Source organism: Mobula hypostoma, chromosome 6, assembly GCF_963921235.1.
Source record: "Mobula hypostoma chromosome 6, sMobHyp1.1, whole genome shotgun sequence".
Taxonomy (NCBI): Eukaryota; Metazoa; Chordata; class Chondrichthyes; order Myliobatiformes; family Myliobatidae; genus Mobula; species Mobula hypostoma.
The window spans coordinates 147,336,650-147,350,808 of record NC_086102.1 but is presented as its reverse complement, the minus strand read 5'-3'; the positions used below and the strand labels follow the sequence as shown (position 1 = coordinate 147,350,808).

The 14,159-nt window shown below is 39.0% G+C and overlaps 1 protein-coding gene across 3 annotated transcripts in view; it reads right to left on the bottom strand.

Annotated features, from left to right (window-relative positions):
* Positions 1-1,128: 1,128 nt before the first annotated feature.
* Positions 1,129-14,159, bottom strand: part of gtf3c3 (general transcription factor IIIC, polypeptide 3) — a 52,413-nt gene continuing 39,382 nt past the window's right edge. For all 3 annotated transcript variants that reach the window (XM_063050068.1, XM_063050066.1, XM_063050067.1), the window contains exons 15-18: positions 10,340-10,530; positions 7,871-7,995; positions 4,876-5,028; positions 1,129-1,389 (exon numbers count right to left, since the gene is read on the bottom strand). In XM_063050068.1, the coding sequence (XP_062906138.1) occupies positions 1,267-1,389; positions 4,876-5,028; positions 7,871-7,995; positions 10,340-10,530 (592 nt within the window). In that variant the 3' untranslated portion in view covers positions 1,129-1,266. The remainder of the gene's footprint in view (positions 1,390-4,875; positions 5,029-7,870; positions 7,996-10,339; positions 10,531-14,159) is intronic.

The following is a 14,159-nucleotide window of genomic DNA, read 5'->3' as shown; positions in this document are numbered from 1 at the left end:
ACATACTGTATCTCTCTCTGATTCAGTGACTGGATGGTAAATGCCATGATACCTTGTGAGTTTTACAAAATAACCCGCCATTACTAACATGGCACCACAGTAGCGTAGTGGTTAGCGTGACCCTACTACAGATCAGGTTGTTCCAGAGATCAGAGTGCAATTCTGGCGCTGTTCTGGAAGGACTCTCTGCACGTCCTCCCTATGAAATGTGTGGGTTTTCTCCAGGTCTTCCAGTTTCCTCCCACAGCCTAAAGACAAACCGGGTAGGTTAATTAGTCATTGTAAATTATCCCATGATTAGGTTAGGGTTAATTGGGTTTGTCAGAAGACGCTGGGGCAGCGTGGCTCAAAGGGCCAGAAGGGTCTACACCACACTGTATTGCTAAGCAAAAGATAAATAACATTTTAAAAATGAAAACAAAACTAAGCACTCAACAGTTCATAATTTCTTCAACTGAGTTCTCAGTCCAAGAAGGACCACCAAAAAAAAAGCCATTAGTGCACACTATTACAATTCAGCTTTGTCTTAATGTGATTTATGTTAAAGGTGTTGCTTATTTCAGTACTACGAAAGACAATACAATGAAAATTGTATTATTGGTAAACATCAGAATTATGAACAGAAAAATCTAGCAAGGTAGCATTTATATTTGCAGTATGCGTATATAATGGTCTGGTGGTATAGGTTTGTCTTCTCTGGAGAAGCAGAGGCTGGGGAGAGACCTGAGAGAAATTTATGAAATTATGAGATGCATAGCTAGAGCATACAACCAGTATCGACATGCATTAAAGACAGGAGGGGAAAATTCAAAGGAGATGTGCAGGGTAAGTTTATTTTTTAAACAGATTGGTGAGTGCTTGGAATGGATTGCAATGTGGTAGTGGTGGAAGCAGTTATGATAGAGGTGTTTAACAGGCTCTTAGATAGAGTCATGAATATGCAGAAAATGGAGTGATATGGACCCTAACAGGCAGGAAGAATTAGTTTAATTAGGCTTCATTAATTTCATTGGTTTAGCAGAATATCATGGGCCAAAGGACCTGGCCCATAGTGGAACTTCTAGCAACTTAAGGTGACATATTTCACCCATCTGCAATAGAACAAAATAGTAACACATCAAAGCATTTTCAGAAACATTTTAATGGTACAAGTATTTAAAAAAGAGCTGAAATTAATTAAATAATATACATAAATGACAAAGGCTAACCTTTTCACTTTATACAACTTTTCAAGTTATATTGGGTATTCCATCAGTTTCATGATCTTTATACAACACAATGTGTATATATAAGTTTACGAGCCATATCAATGTTTCCACTATTCTGATATATTAATGATAAATTATAAGCAATATCTCGTCTGAGATCCACTTGCTCATCCTCTATTCCCTGCAATTAAAAACAAATCTTTCAATCAAATCTCTTTAAAATTCCCTTGGTCATTTAGCAACAAACTATGTAATTTATTGTCAGACTACCATGTAAATAGTTCAACAACGGTTTAAATTTTTTGGCAATTTGTTACGTAATTGCACATTATAGAGGCTCCAACATGAAATGGCCTGGTAAAGAACAAAATTCCATTTGCTCTCACTTGCTACTCTGTCACTCTGTCAAGCAATTGATTTAACAGTATGAAGTTAGAATAGCTACATCTACTCTAATCCAAATGCAGAGAGAAATAGAATTTTATTTATTTATTGGCTGACCAACAGAATTTGACAGTATTTTCCTGCTTCTTTATTTCCTTTTCAGAAATAACTGCTCGTTGCTCTAGATGTTTTAATCTACAATAAAAAGAGCATTCAAACCCAATCAACTGAACAAAAGGTGTAGAATTACAAAGGTTTAGTCTAAAGTCTGATCAGTGAGGTGAAATCTATCATTTCAAATACCTCAGTTCAATACTGCTGTCATTTCTAGGTAATCTTGCACTCGACATGTGTGTAATTTATACTGACTTCACTGGGTCATGACTGTTAATATTTCAGTTCATACTTTTGTTGATAACCTAATCTTTCCTGTAGGTTATATTCAAGGCCAGTCCAAAGATATTTGAAATAAAAGGGAATCCAGGTTTATCGAGTCAGACAAGAAAGGCCAAAGATCAAATCAGAATTGATCTAATTGAATGGAGGAGAATGCCCTAAGGGGTTATATAACCTATTCCTGGTCCTATTTTATACATTCTTCTATTTTGAGCAGAGATCAAGATACAAATAAATAATTACACATACAGCAAGAAAACATACAGAGCAAAGTTATGGCTGGATTTATTTAATTCAAATTTAGGTTATTAGCATGTAATAATAAGTAATGATGTTGCAAATGCATCTCACGTCAGTGGCTCATTCTGCCTGATTCAGAAGAAAATACTTTTGAATTACTAATCAATACTTTAAACCCTCTATATCCAAGGAAAAATTGCCTCATAGCTTGCTATTTAAAAACCAGTCTGGATAAGTCTATTTGAAGTTATCTCCGTAAGTCTCTTCAATGGCTAGGGCAGCTTGCTTATACTCCAATTTTTGGGTCTGAGGTGCATAATGAGGCCTACAGGTTGTGTTTGGTGTGGTGGATGGGTGGGAAGGCAGTTTGGGAGTTAGTGCTCTCCTTTCACTATTTATGCTTCCGATGAAAGGGCTCAGGGCTATCAATGCCATTTTAAGATGGGGTCAACAGCTCTGTACATTATGATAGTGAGGAAGTCAGGTTCTTTCCAAAAATCCTATTTTCCCTCTTCCTTTGTCCAGTTAGAAATCTCTTATTACAATAAGATGCGCGGAGACTTTCTGATGAAGATCAGAGTTGAACGCAGTTTGGGCATGTGAATGATGTGACTTGGCCATTGGAACTGACCGAATGTGACTGAGGCCTCAGAGATGAGATGGGTTGGGAGAGGTTGTTGATATGGGTTCTTTATCCTGTCAATGAATTCAGCTCATTCTACAGAAACAGCATCAGCAGTATCTCTCTGGGTCTTAGAAATGACTGCTGTAACGAGCCCATGACTCATCAACTTGCATTTGCTGCAGATCACTTAGTCATGAGCTTTGTGCCAGGTGTGAGGTTTTCATTTCCTCACCTATTTAATCACTGTACTAGCACACTAAAGGCAATGGTGTATATCTTCATTGACATTTGCCTTCAATGAAAGGTGAGCTCCTGAAATATGTGGACCTGGGTTTTGTCATAGATTTATGATGCTGGACCTATGTTTTATGGATGACAAGTATGAAGTCTCACATGCTCAGTGAATCTACAAACATCATCTGCATCACAGTGCAGCTTTTTAAGGAAAATTGAGGTGATGCTTGTACTACAGAGGAGGTGACATACACTGAAGAATTCTCATTAGTCCTGTGTATGAGGTCCATTTCACTGGAACTTCATTGGAGGTGGGATGCAACAATTTAGCAAGAAATATTGAGCTAACTTTTGAGGTGACAGCACAGCCTTCCTTTATGTCAGTCTGCATTAGGTGAAGGTCACAGTAGACCTTTTACATCTCAAAGTAGATGTAAAGGAGAGACCAATTTCCCAGGGTGGGAACAAAACTTGATAAAGATACGCCTTAGTCGCTCTGAAGTTATGAAGTCAAAGAACTTTTATGAAGTCAAAAAAGGGCAAACAATGGTTGATGTTGCTCCCTGCATTTTCTCTGAAATGATTTTCGGTAGAGATCACAGACACTGTGCCTTAAGGCAGAAGGAATTCACACTGTGATTAGGGAAGCAGCACTTTAAACACTGGTAGTGAGCGAATGGGGTGGGCAATTACAACAGTTTCTCTGCGTCAGCGAGGAATGAGCTCCCTCTGCCATGACTGCAGTTTGGATTCAGCTTCCTTTATTCACAACCAAAGATTAGAATTTACACTAGATTGCCTCTAAGTGCTCAGGTTAGTGGTATGAGATGTTTACCATTGCTAATGGCAGCTCTTGTTTGCTTTGTTTGAGGAAACAGCTTTAAAGCTCAATCCATCAGCATATTTAATACATTTACTCCCAAAACCCTTTATTAAAAATAGCTTGTGCTTAAAGACGTTAAGAGAAACTTTAAATGTAAGATGATAATATTATGGGAATGATTCATGTGGTTTAAAAATAAAATTAGGCTCCTGTCTGGAAAACATCTCCCACAATTTTTAATTCTTGTTATATTTTTTCCCCAAAGACCAGCCTCAGCTTTAAGTCAAATGTTCACACAACAGTGCCCCAGACCACGGTGGTGTAATGGTTTGCACAATGCTTTACAGTTCCAACAACCCAAGTTCAAATCCCGCAGCAGCTTGCAAGGAGGTTGTACGTTCTCCCCGTGACCATGTGGGTTTCCTCCGGGTGCTCCGGTTTCCTCCCACAGTCCAAAGACGTACCGGTTGGTAGGTTAATTGACAATTGTAATTTGTCCTATGATTAGGCTAGGGTTAAGTCGGCGGTTACTGGGTATCATGGCTCGAAGGGCTAATTCCACATTGTATGTCAATAAAAAAAATTGTCAATTTTATATAATTATGCCTTCTATTGACCAATCATAGATACCAATTAGGATTATGCAGGATTCAGTCAGTAGGTAACCTGGCTCACAGTAGACTATGCCTGTTCACATGCTAAAGATTTCATGTATTGACTTCATATTCAAAGCCATGTGGGAACATCAAATATTTTCTTTAAAAATAACAACTCAGTGATGAAATGAAAGCTACAACCACCAGAATAAACTAAAGAAAAAGCCAGCACAATGCACTGGACAGCAAGAGACACTGTAAGTTAACAACTCCTATTCTTCATACCAAGATGATGGCCTTCTTTGTAAGCTAGAACTTCTGCCCTAAGAGAGTACTGTCAACTGTTAAAATTTCTATCATTTTACATACCTCTAGCTTAAGAGGAGGGAGCTCCAGTGCTTTTTCATAATAATGAATGGCAAAATGCACAAGCCCCAGTTGGTGTAATGCACGTCCTATGTTATAGTACACTTCTTGGCAAGGTCCTCGAAGTTCCAAGTATCGTGTAAGAAAGGAAAATCCCTACAAGAAAAATACAGATATAATGAAAAATACCAACTGTGGCAGCTACAGGACTATTTTAATTGTAAATCTATTCTGGTTCCAGATTTACTTCATATTTGGTAACCTACCCAGCAAGTTAAAGTCTTCTCTTCAATCACCCATGGTCCATCCCAACCTAAACCTTGCCTTAATATTCTTCAAGCAACACACATCAAAGTTGCTGGTGAACGCAGCAGGCCAGGCAGCATCTATAGGAAGAGGTACAGTCGACGTTTCAGGCCAAGACCCCTCGTCAGGACTAACCGAAAGAAGAGCTAGTAAGAGATTTGAAAGTGGGGGGGGGGAGGGGGAGATCCAAAATGATAGGAGAAGACAGGAGGGGGAGGGATGGAGCCAAGAGCTGGACAGTTGATTGGTAAAAGGGATAAGAGAGGATCATGGGACAGGAGGCCCAGGGAGAAAGAAAAGGGGAAGGGGGGAGAAAAACAGAGGTTGGGCAAGGGGTATAGTGAGGGGGACAGAGGGAGAAAAAGCAGAGAGAGAAAAAGAATGTGTGTATATAAATAAATAACAGATGGGGTATGAGGGGGAGGTGGGGCATTAACGGAAGTTTGAGAAGTCAATGTTCATGCCATCAGGTTGGAGGCTACCCAGACAGAATATAAGGTGTTGTTCCTCCAACCTGAGTGTGGCTTCATCTTTACAGTAGAGGAGGCTGTGGATAGATATATCAGAATGGGAATGGGACGTGGAATTAAAACGTGTGGCCACTGGGAGATCCTGCTTTCTCTGGCGGACAGAGCGTAGGTGTTCAGTGAAACAGTCTCCTAGCCTGCGTCGGGTCTCGCCAATATATAGAAGGCCACATCAGGAGCACCGGACGCAGTATATCACCCCAGCTGACACACAGGTGAAGTGTCACCTCACCTGGAAGGACTGTCTGGGGCCCTGAATGGTAGTGAGGGAGGAAGTGTAAGGGCATGTGTAGCACTTGTTCCGCTAACAAGGGTAAGTGCCAGGAGGGAGATCGGTGGGGAGGGATGGGGGGGACGAATGGACAAGAGAGTCGCGTAGGGAGCGAACCCTGGGGAAAGCGGGGGGGGGAGAGGAAAAGATGTGTTTAGTGGTGGGATCCTGTTGGAGGTGGCGGAAGTTACGGAGAATTATATGTTGGACCCAGAGTCTGGTAAGGTGGTAGGCCCATCCTCTGGTTTTTCCCCCCCTCCCTCTTTTCTTTCTCCCTAGGCCTCCTGTCCCATGATCCTCTCATATCCCTTTTGCCAATCAACTGTCCAGCTCTTGGCTCCATCCCTCCCTCTCCTGTCTTCTCCTATCATTTCGGATCTCCCCCTCCCACTTTCAAATCTCTTACTAGCTCTTCTTTCAGTTAGTCCTGACAAAGAGTCTCGGCCCGAAACGTCGACTGTACCTCTTCCTAGAGATGCTGCCTGGCCTGCTGTGTTCACCAGCAAATTTTATGTGTGTTGCTTGAAATTCCAACATCTGCAGATTTCCTCGTGTTTGTGCTTAATATTCTTCCATACTTTGCAGTTCTCATTGCTTGTCTTCTGTGTATCTCACCTCATACCCTTTCAAATTGACAATTGGAATTGTTTTCAACTGCCTTGACCTTCTTCAGCAGGAATCTCTTCCCACAGGAGGAGCTTCAGCACCATTGAAAGCCTTAGCAAAATATCTGTTCTGAAGCAAACCTTTGTATGCTGGCTACCTGATTACACACCAACACTTAATCTCTCCCACAACCATCTCTTTCTCTGGGATCAATTTTCTGGGAAGACCCTGGTTGCTTCCTTTTTTTTTGAACTCTGTAGAAGTACTTAAAAACTTTGCGCAGAACTCTGGCACATTCTCCTATGACTTCTCAAATGTTTGGTTTGGTTTAATGTTTTAATAGGTGTTTTTGCTTCTTTTTTTAAAGTTACTTTTTAATTTGTTTTAATTATTTCAAATGCATGCATTTTAATCGTTTTAAAATGTTTCTGAACATGAAGAGATGAGGAGGAATTTCTTTAGCCAGAGAGTGGGGAATTTGTGGAATTTGTTGCCAGAGGCAGCTGTGGAGGCCAGGTCTATATGTATATTTAAAGCAGAGATTGACAGATTCTTGATTGGTCTGGGCATGAAGGAATACAGTGGGGTGGGGGGGGGGGGCGGGGAAGAAAGGCAGGAGATTGGGACTTGATGGACCAGATAGCCTAATTCAGCTCCTATAGTTTATGGTCTAATATCAAAGTCCAGTAGACAACAAGGCACTAGACTATTAGACTATGCAGGCTATTGAACTTGTGACTGCTGCAGCAGGGCACCAGAGAGCCAGCAAACATCACCAAGATCAGTGCCTTTCCAGTCTATGACTCAAAAAACAGAAAATTAAATAATCCTGCCTTTAACTCTCCATATTTTTGCTTCCTTGTTTAAATATTGCTGCATCCCCCAGTTTAACTCAAAAATAATTTTCTACATGGATTCTTCTTTTGAATACAGACATAACAAAATCCAGATGTAAAATGCAGTGGGTTCTTTACATCAAAAATCAGTTTGGCACTGATATAATCAATGCTGATGTGAAACATCTTGCTATACAAATTAAAACCAAAAATGACCTTTTCACTGTATTTTAAATCTTTTGTAGTTATTAAACAAAAACTAGCCAAACAGTATCAATAATTCCCAAACGGGAAAAAAGCATTCTCAGAAACTTTAACAACAGTTCATTTCCACTGCATTGTACAAGTGCATAGCCTAACTGAAAAATGTTGAACCAAAATAATTCAGTAAATAGATGTTCACCAAAGGAAATACTCTAACTTGAAACTTGGATTCAGTAAAATTGACAAACCTGCACCAAAAGTGGATGCCGTTTCAAAACAAACTTCTGAGATGCCATATGGATAAAAGTAAGGCCCACACAGAGACTGTGTAGTGGTTCACTGGGTCGAATTCTAAATGCCTGAACATACTGACCTGCGATTTTAAAAAAGAGACAAGATTTTGTAAAATATTTCATAGAATCATACAAATATGGTGACATAGGAGACCATCCCAATCATGTTGCCTGTGCTGGTCAAGAATGCTACCTGATCTAATCTCATCTTCTAGTACTAAAATCACACACTTACAGTTTAGAGGTCTACAAATATACCTCCAAATACTGTCCAAAGATATTATGTAGAAAATTACTTTTGCACTCTTTCAGGCAATGATTTCCAGATTGTCACAATTTCTGAGTGAAAAAATCTTTTTTTGACATCTCCCCTTTAATCCTTCCACCAATTAAAAATAAACTATGGGCCCCTTAAAATAGAGTTACACACTGATAATCCGATACACTCAGGAGCCTTCATGGTCCCAGATTAGCCAATTTTCCAGATTATTGGATTTTATCCCCAAATAATATTCCAGAACACTTCTAACACACAGCATTTTAAATGTTAATTGTTACTTTCAAATTTTTCCCAGTGAAGTCAGTATGTTTAATGGGAATGTGGGAAAAAGCTCAGTGAATTTAAAAGGAGTGTAGGAATCAGAACTTGGAAAGTACAAAGGAAATGTGGGAATAAAGACCCCGGGAATTTAAAGGGAGTGTGAAAATGAGAACTTGTTGAATTTAAAAGGGAACATGGGAAATGAGACCCGAGTGAGTTTAAGAGAGAATGAGAAACTGGGCTTGATGAGTTTAAAGGGAGCAAGGGGGTGCCAGAGCATTTAAAGGAAACAGGTTTGCAGAGATTTTAAAGCAAGAGAAACAGGGTCCTGGCAAATTTAAATGGAGTATGGGAAACCGAGTTTAAAGGGAGCACAGGAAATGGGACACCTTTGAGATCAGGGGGAGTGAGAATGGAATCTCAGTGAATTTATATTAAAAAAAAAGCATGGGTAACAGAACCAGGACAGTTTAAAGGAATGTGGGAATTGGGACATTTGTGAATAGATATCTTAACAATCGTATACTGAATTGTCAGAGTTACATTGTAGGTGCTTCTTATTTACCATGTTTATGCCAGTGATAACTATACACTGCAGTTAAATCTCCAATCTGTTTTTCCCGCAACAATTCTCTGGTCCTTGAATGCTTTTAGAAAACATTTAACACCAATATAATGACAAATTATTTCATTTACTGCCTATTGTAAGTCAGTCTGAATGGATTATATTATTTAAAAGAGAAGTGTTAGAAAAATTTAGGGGTAGGGAATAAAGTGAATGACATTACATTCATAGATAGCCGGTCAAGCAGATAACTGAAGCAGTCATGGAGTTGTACAATAACAGAATTAGTCCCTTCGGGCCACGAAATCTACACCGATATCTTTGCCCATTTAAGCTAATCCTATTTGGCTGCATTCGGTCTGTATCTTTATTTGTCTTGTCCACTGAAGTGTCTAAGTATGTCTTAAATATTATAATGTAATTGATTCCACAACCTCTTCCAAAAAACTCTCTCTGTAAAAATCCTTCCCCTCAAATTCCTTTAACTGTGTTTCTTTCTAGACTATCAGAATTCTGAATCATTATGTTCCCCACTGAAGCTCCCTGACCCATTAATCTTCCCTGTTGTGCTTCAAAAAGATGGGCTTGGATTGAAAAATGCTCAGATTAGCACAGAATGTGAGGTAGAGATATGTAGACATGTAAAATATATATCAGATAGTCGTAAAGTGACAGGTGTTCATTATCCACTGACACACTATTCACAGATAGGTGCACTCATGATATCAGACCACATCTGTGTGAAAAGAACCAGTGTTAACATTTCAGGTCAAAGAGCCTTTTGTCAGAACTAGGAAGTAGGCAAAAGAAGCTTGATAAACTGCAAAGAGAGTGTTCTGATGGAATAAAACTGGAATGACCATGGGATAAACTATAAACAAGGTTATCTGGTCAATGAGTTAATAGGAGCAGTTAGAGGGCGAGAGTATATACAAAACAGCCTAAACAAAAAACGTAGAAGTCAGAAAATGCAGAGCAGGAAGATATGCCTGGTTGATCTCTCTGTCTGTTTCTGAAGCAGACAAGAGTTGTTTTTCAGGTTAGGAATTTCATTTCAGTAATGGCCTAGAGCTTCAGGGACTAAAACTAAAGATCTAAATTGTTATCTGATGTGCAACTAAAATGACATTTGCCTAGTCAGAAATGAAATAGAAAATAAAATTCTGGAGAAACTCAGCATCTGTGGAAAAGAAACAGTTAACATTGCTGGTCCAAGACTCTTCATTAGAACTGAGAGATAGAGAGAGGGAACAGATTATACTTATAGCCGGCAAATAACACTGACATCACATATTATAACATGATCACTCATTCTTACCTAAAGCATGCTTGAAGCTTCCAGCAACAAAAGCATTATGTCCATTAAGCACACAAAGGGCATGATTGTCTGGGTGTTTCAGCATCAAGCGCAGACAAAAACGATGGTGCCTCAGGTCTTGAGAATGCATGGTAACTTGGTTAAAAATATTCCATAGCTGAGGTCTATTCACATTTTCCATCACCATGACCCTAAATGTTTAGGGACAAATACCATGACAATTCTTCTGGAACATCATACACGTAATATTTATCTTTAAATCATCTTAAATCAGCAATTTTATGGCAAACGAAGCCAGGACCATGAAGTAAATAAATTAAGGCGAAGTATAAACTCAAACAGAATGATATTAATGAGGATTGTTACAAAAACTTCAAATGTAATGCTTTATGAAGTCATCAAACACTGATAATTGATAACATCATCACTTGTATACAGAACTATCAGAAGAGTTAATGTTCCTTACAAACTGTTTGGGTTGCTCTTTTTAAAGGTCAACATGCTCTAAAGGAAAAGCAGAATTTGGTCATTGGTGAAATCAGGAATTTGAGCTCCTTAAACACTTGAACAATTATTTGAAATCACTGAAGACAACTCTGTAAAGTTCAAGGCTGGATCTGACTCCCTTTGTGTTTACATTTCAGTTTTGACCAAAGTTATCACATCAAAGTCACATCTAATTATAAGGTTAGCAACAGCATTCATTATTGCGTCAAACAAAATAACCACTGACCATCAAGCTTACACTATACAAAAGAATAATTATTTCAGTTATTCTTTCCTCAATAATAGTTGAGTTGTACTATTACTTCATGAATCGTACAATGTTTAGATGAAAGAAACAAATGACACATTATTTGGTACTCAAATATCTGTTTGTACTGAGGACAGGCTTTTACTTACAGCAACTACCTTATAAGTTAATAAAACAAGGAATAAAAGTAATGGAAAACTTTTCAATTGATTTTCATAATTATTACAATGAATGCAGATGCTCCAGATTGCTACACTACGAACTGGTGAATTGTAATAAAAAGAAACTGTAATTGTACACTGTAAAGCAGAATCATTTGAAAAAAAATGTTCTCCCACACTATAAACACATCGATCAGAATGCACAATCCAAAATGCAAACACGTTAGTGTAATGTAAAGTTTTGGTAATTGAAAACCCTGTTATTGTTGGTGTCCAAATTATTAATAACAAAATAGAAACACAACTGAAATATTAGCATTCGGCTCAAGGCAAAATTTATGTACATACATTTGAGCTTTTCGTGGTTTTTTCCAACACAATTTGTTCATTGAATCCAATACCAAAAAATTTATAAATTTACATGAAAGAGAGACTAAAATGCACAGAAATCAGCCCACTGCGGACTACAAAAACAATAGGCTACACACAGCCAGTGCAAACCGACCTAGGATAACTCTGTGACCAATCAATAGCTGAATTTATCTAGTTCACAGAAAGAAGGCCCACCTGCTGGCCTTAAATGGCTCCAGCAGCAACATCACTGGTGATGCACTGAAATCCCACACCCAAATCCTCCAAAAGCTTTTACAGACAGAAAAACTCCAATCAGGATTGCCAATCCATCAGGCATTCAGAAACAAGTAAAAATGAAATCAATAATTATAACATTTTTCTTAACTGATTTAGATGTTTTAATAAATAAAACATATACTGTTTAAATTAATTTAAAGCATTAAAACAAAAATTAAATCATTTTTAATAAATGACCACTTTCTTTCCCAAAGCACCACAGAAATCAGTTGGACCACCACCCTGAACTATTTCTGAGCAAGACTTGCATCAGCAACCAAATTTTCCATGCTGGGAATATCAACAGGATTGAGCTCTGCCACTCCACTGCATTGGCAGTCACACAACATAGCATCCTGGCACATCCAGCACAAAATAACAATCAGTAAGTCTTGGATTTCCATGTCTGACTGCAAAAAAAGTCTGCAGACTGCACTGTCCATTGAAGCCTCTCCAGTGGAAGCTGTGCATGTTAGCCCTCTAGTGGATATAACTTATTCTACAGCTTTGATTAATTAGTAATACTTTCTTTATCAATCAAGTTTCAGCCGCCTTCAATCGTCAGAACATGCAAAGCCCTAGACAAAGAATGGGAAGAAAACCACTAATTAGCAGTTTAAAGGGCAAAATTGGATATAGCCATATACTTCCAAACACTCATAAAACTCCCTAAATGGAAACCAAAAGTCTGTTGTCCATAACAGGTAGTACTTTGGAATCCAAAACTCTCTAATTCAGGAGGCAAAACCCACTTCAAAAAATCAACACAAGTACGGTAGATTTTTGTTAATTGGCCATCAGTTAATCGGGGCAGCGGTTTAGTTGGGACAACTCTTAAAGAACAAATACTAATTGAGAAAATAGCTGGGATTCCCTTCATTCATTTGGGACACCATGGTGCTTAATTGGGATAGGAGGTTGTTGCCGAACAGTTTATAACTAGCGTCAGTGTCTACTTAGACCTCCGTCTGCAACTGGATCCTTAACTTCTTCAGTAGGAGACCACAGCCTCTCCAGATTGGAAATAACATCTCCTCCTCACTGACAATCAACGCTGGCACGTATCAAGGATGTGTGGTTAGCCCACTGCTCCACTCTCTCTACATCCATGATTCTGCGGCTAGGCACAGCTCAAATGCCACTAGAAAATTTGCTGACAACACAAGTACTGCTGGCAGAATTTCAGATGGTGACAAGAAGGCATACAGGAGAGAGACAGATCAGCTAGTTGAGTGGTGTCGCAGCAACAATCTTGCACTCAGTGACAGTGAGACCAAGACCAAGAAACTGATTATGGACTTCAGGAAGGGGAAGTTGAGGAAACACACCCTAGTCCTCATTGAGGGATCAGAAGTGGAAAGGGTGAACAATTTCAAGTTCCTGGGTATCAACATCTCTGAGGATCTATTCTGGGCCCAATATATTGATGCAATTACAAAGAAGGCATGACAGCAGGTATATTTTATTAGGAGTTTGAGGAGAATTGGCATGTCACCAAAGGCATTCGCAAATTTCTACAAATGTGCCATGGAAAGCATTCTAACGGTTGCATCACATACCATCATACCATCTGGTATGGAGGGGCCACTGCACAGGACTGGAAAATGCTGCAGAAAGTTGTAAACTCAGTCAGCTTCATCACGGGCAGTAGCCTACCAGCAGTCAGGACACCTTCAAAAGGTGATGCCTCAAAAAGGTGGCATCCATCATTAAGGACCCTCTTCACCCAGGACATGTCCTCTTCTCATTGCTGCCATCAAGGACGACACACACTCAATGCTTCAGGAACAGTTTCTTCCCCTCAGCTATCAGCTTTCTGAATTGACAATAAGTCCAAGATTTATCCAATTATTATTCTCAGTATTTTCCCCCTTTCATTTTGCACTACTTAATTAATTTTTGTTACATATACTTATTGTAATTTATAGATTTTATTACTATGTATTGCAATGTACTTCAGCTGCAAAACTTCTGCACAGCACACCCTTGGGGTCCTAATTCTTAATCTCATTCTTAACTCCTTAATATCTTGCAATAAAACCTTATCCCTTTTCAACTACCTTCATTGGTACTCATACTGTCCACACTTCTGCCTATTTATCCTGATTCCAGAATACTCCTTGGCTGCACAATGACATCCTTAGCTCTGGTGCAAGGTCAACAACATACCACCTAGTAATCACTTCTGCAACTACAGGGGCTTCTTGTAATCTTTTCCATGTACAGTTGGGTCACCACATTGCTCTGATCTTGGCTCATGGTGCACTCTCCACAA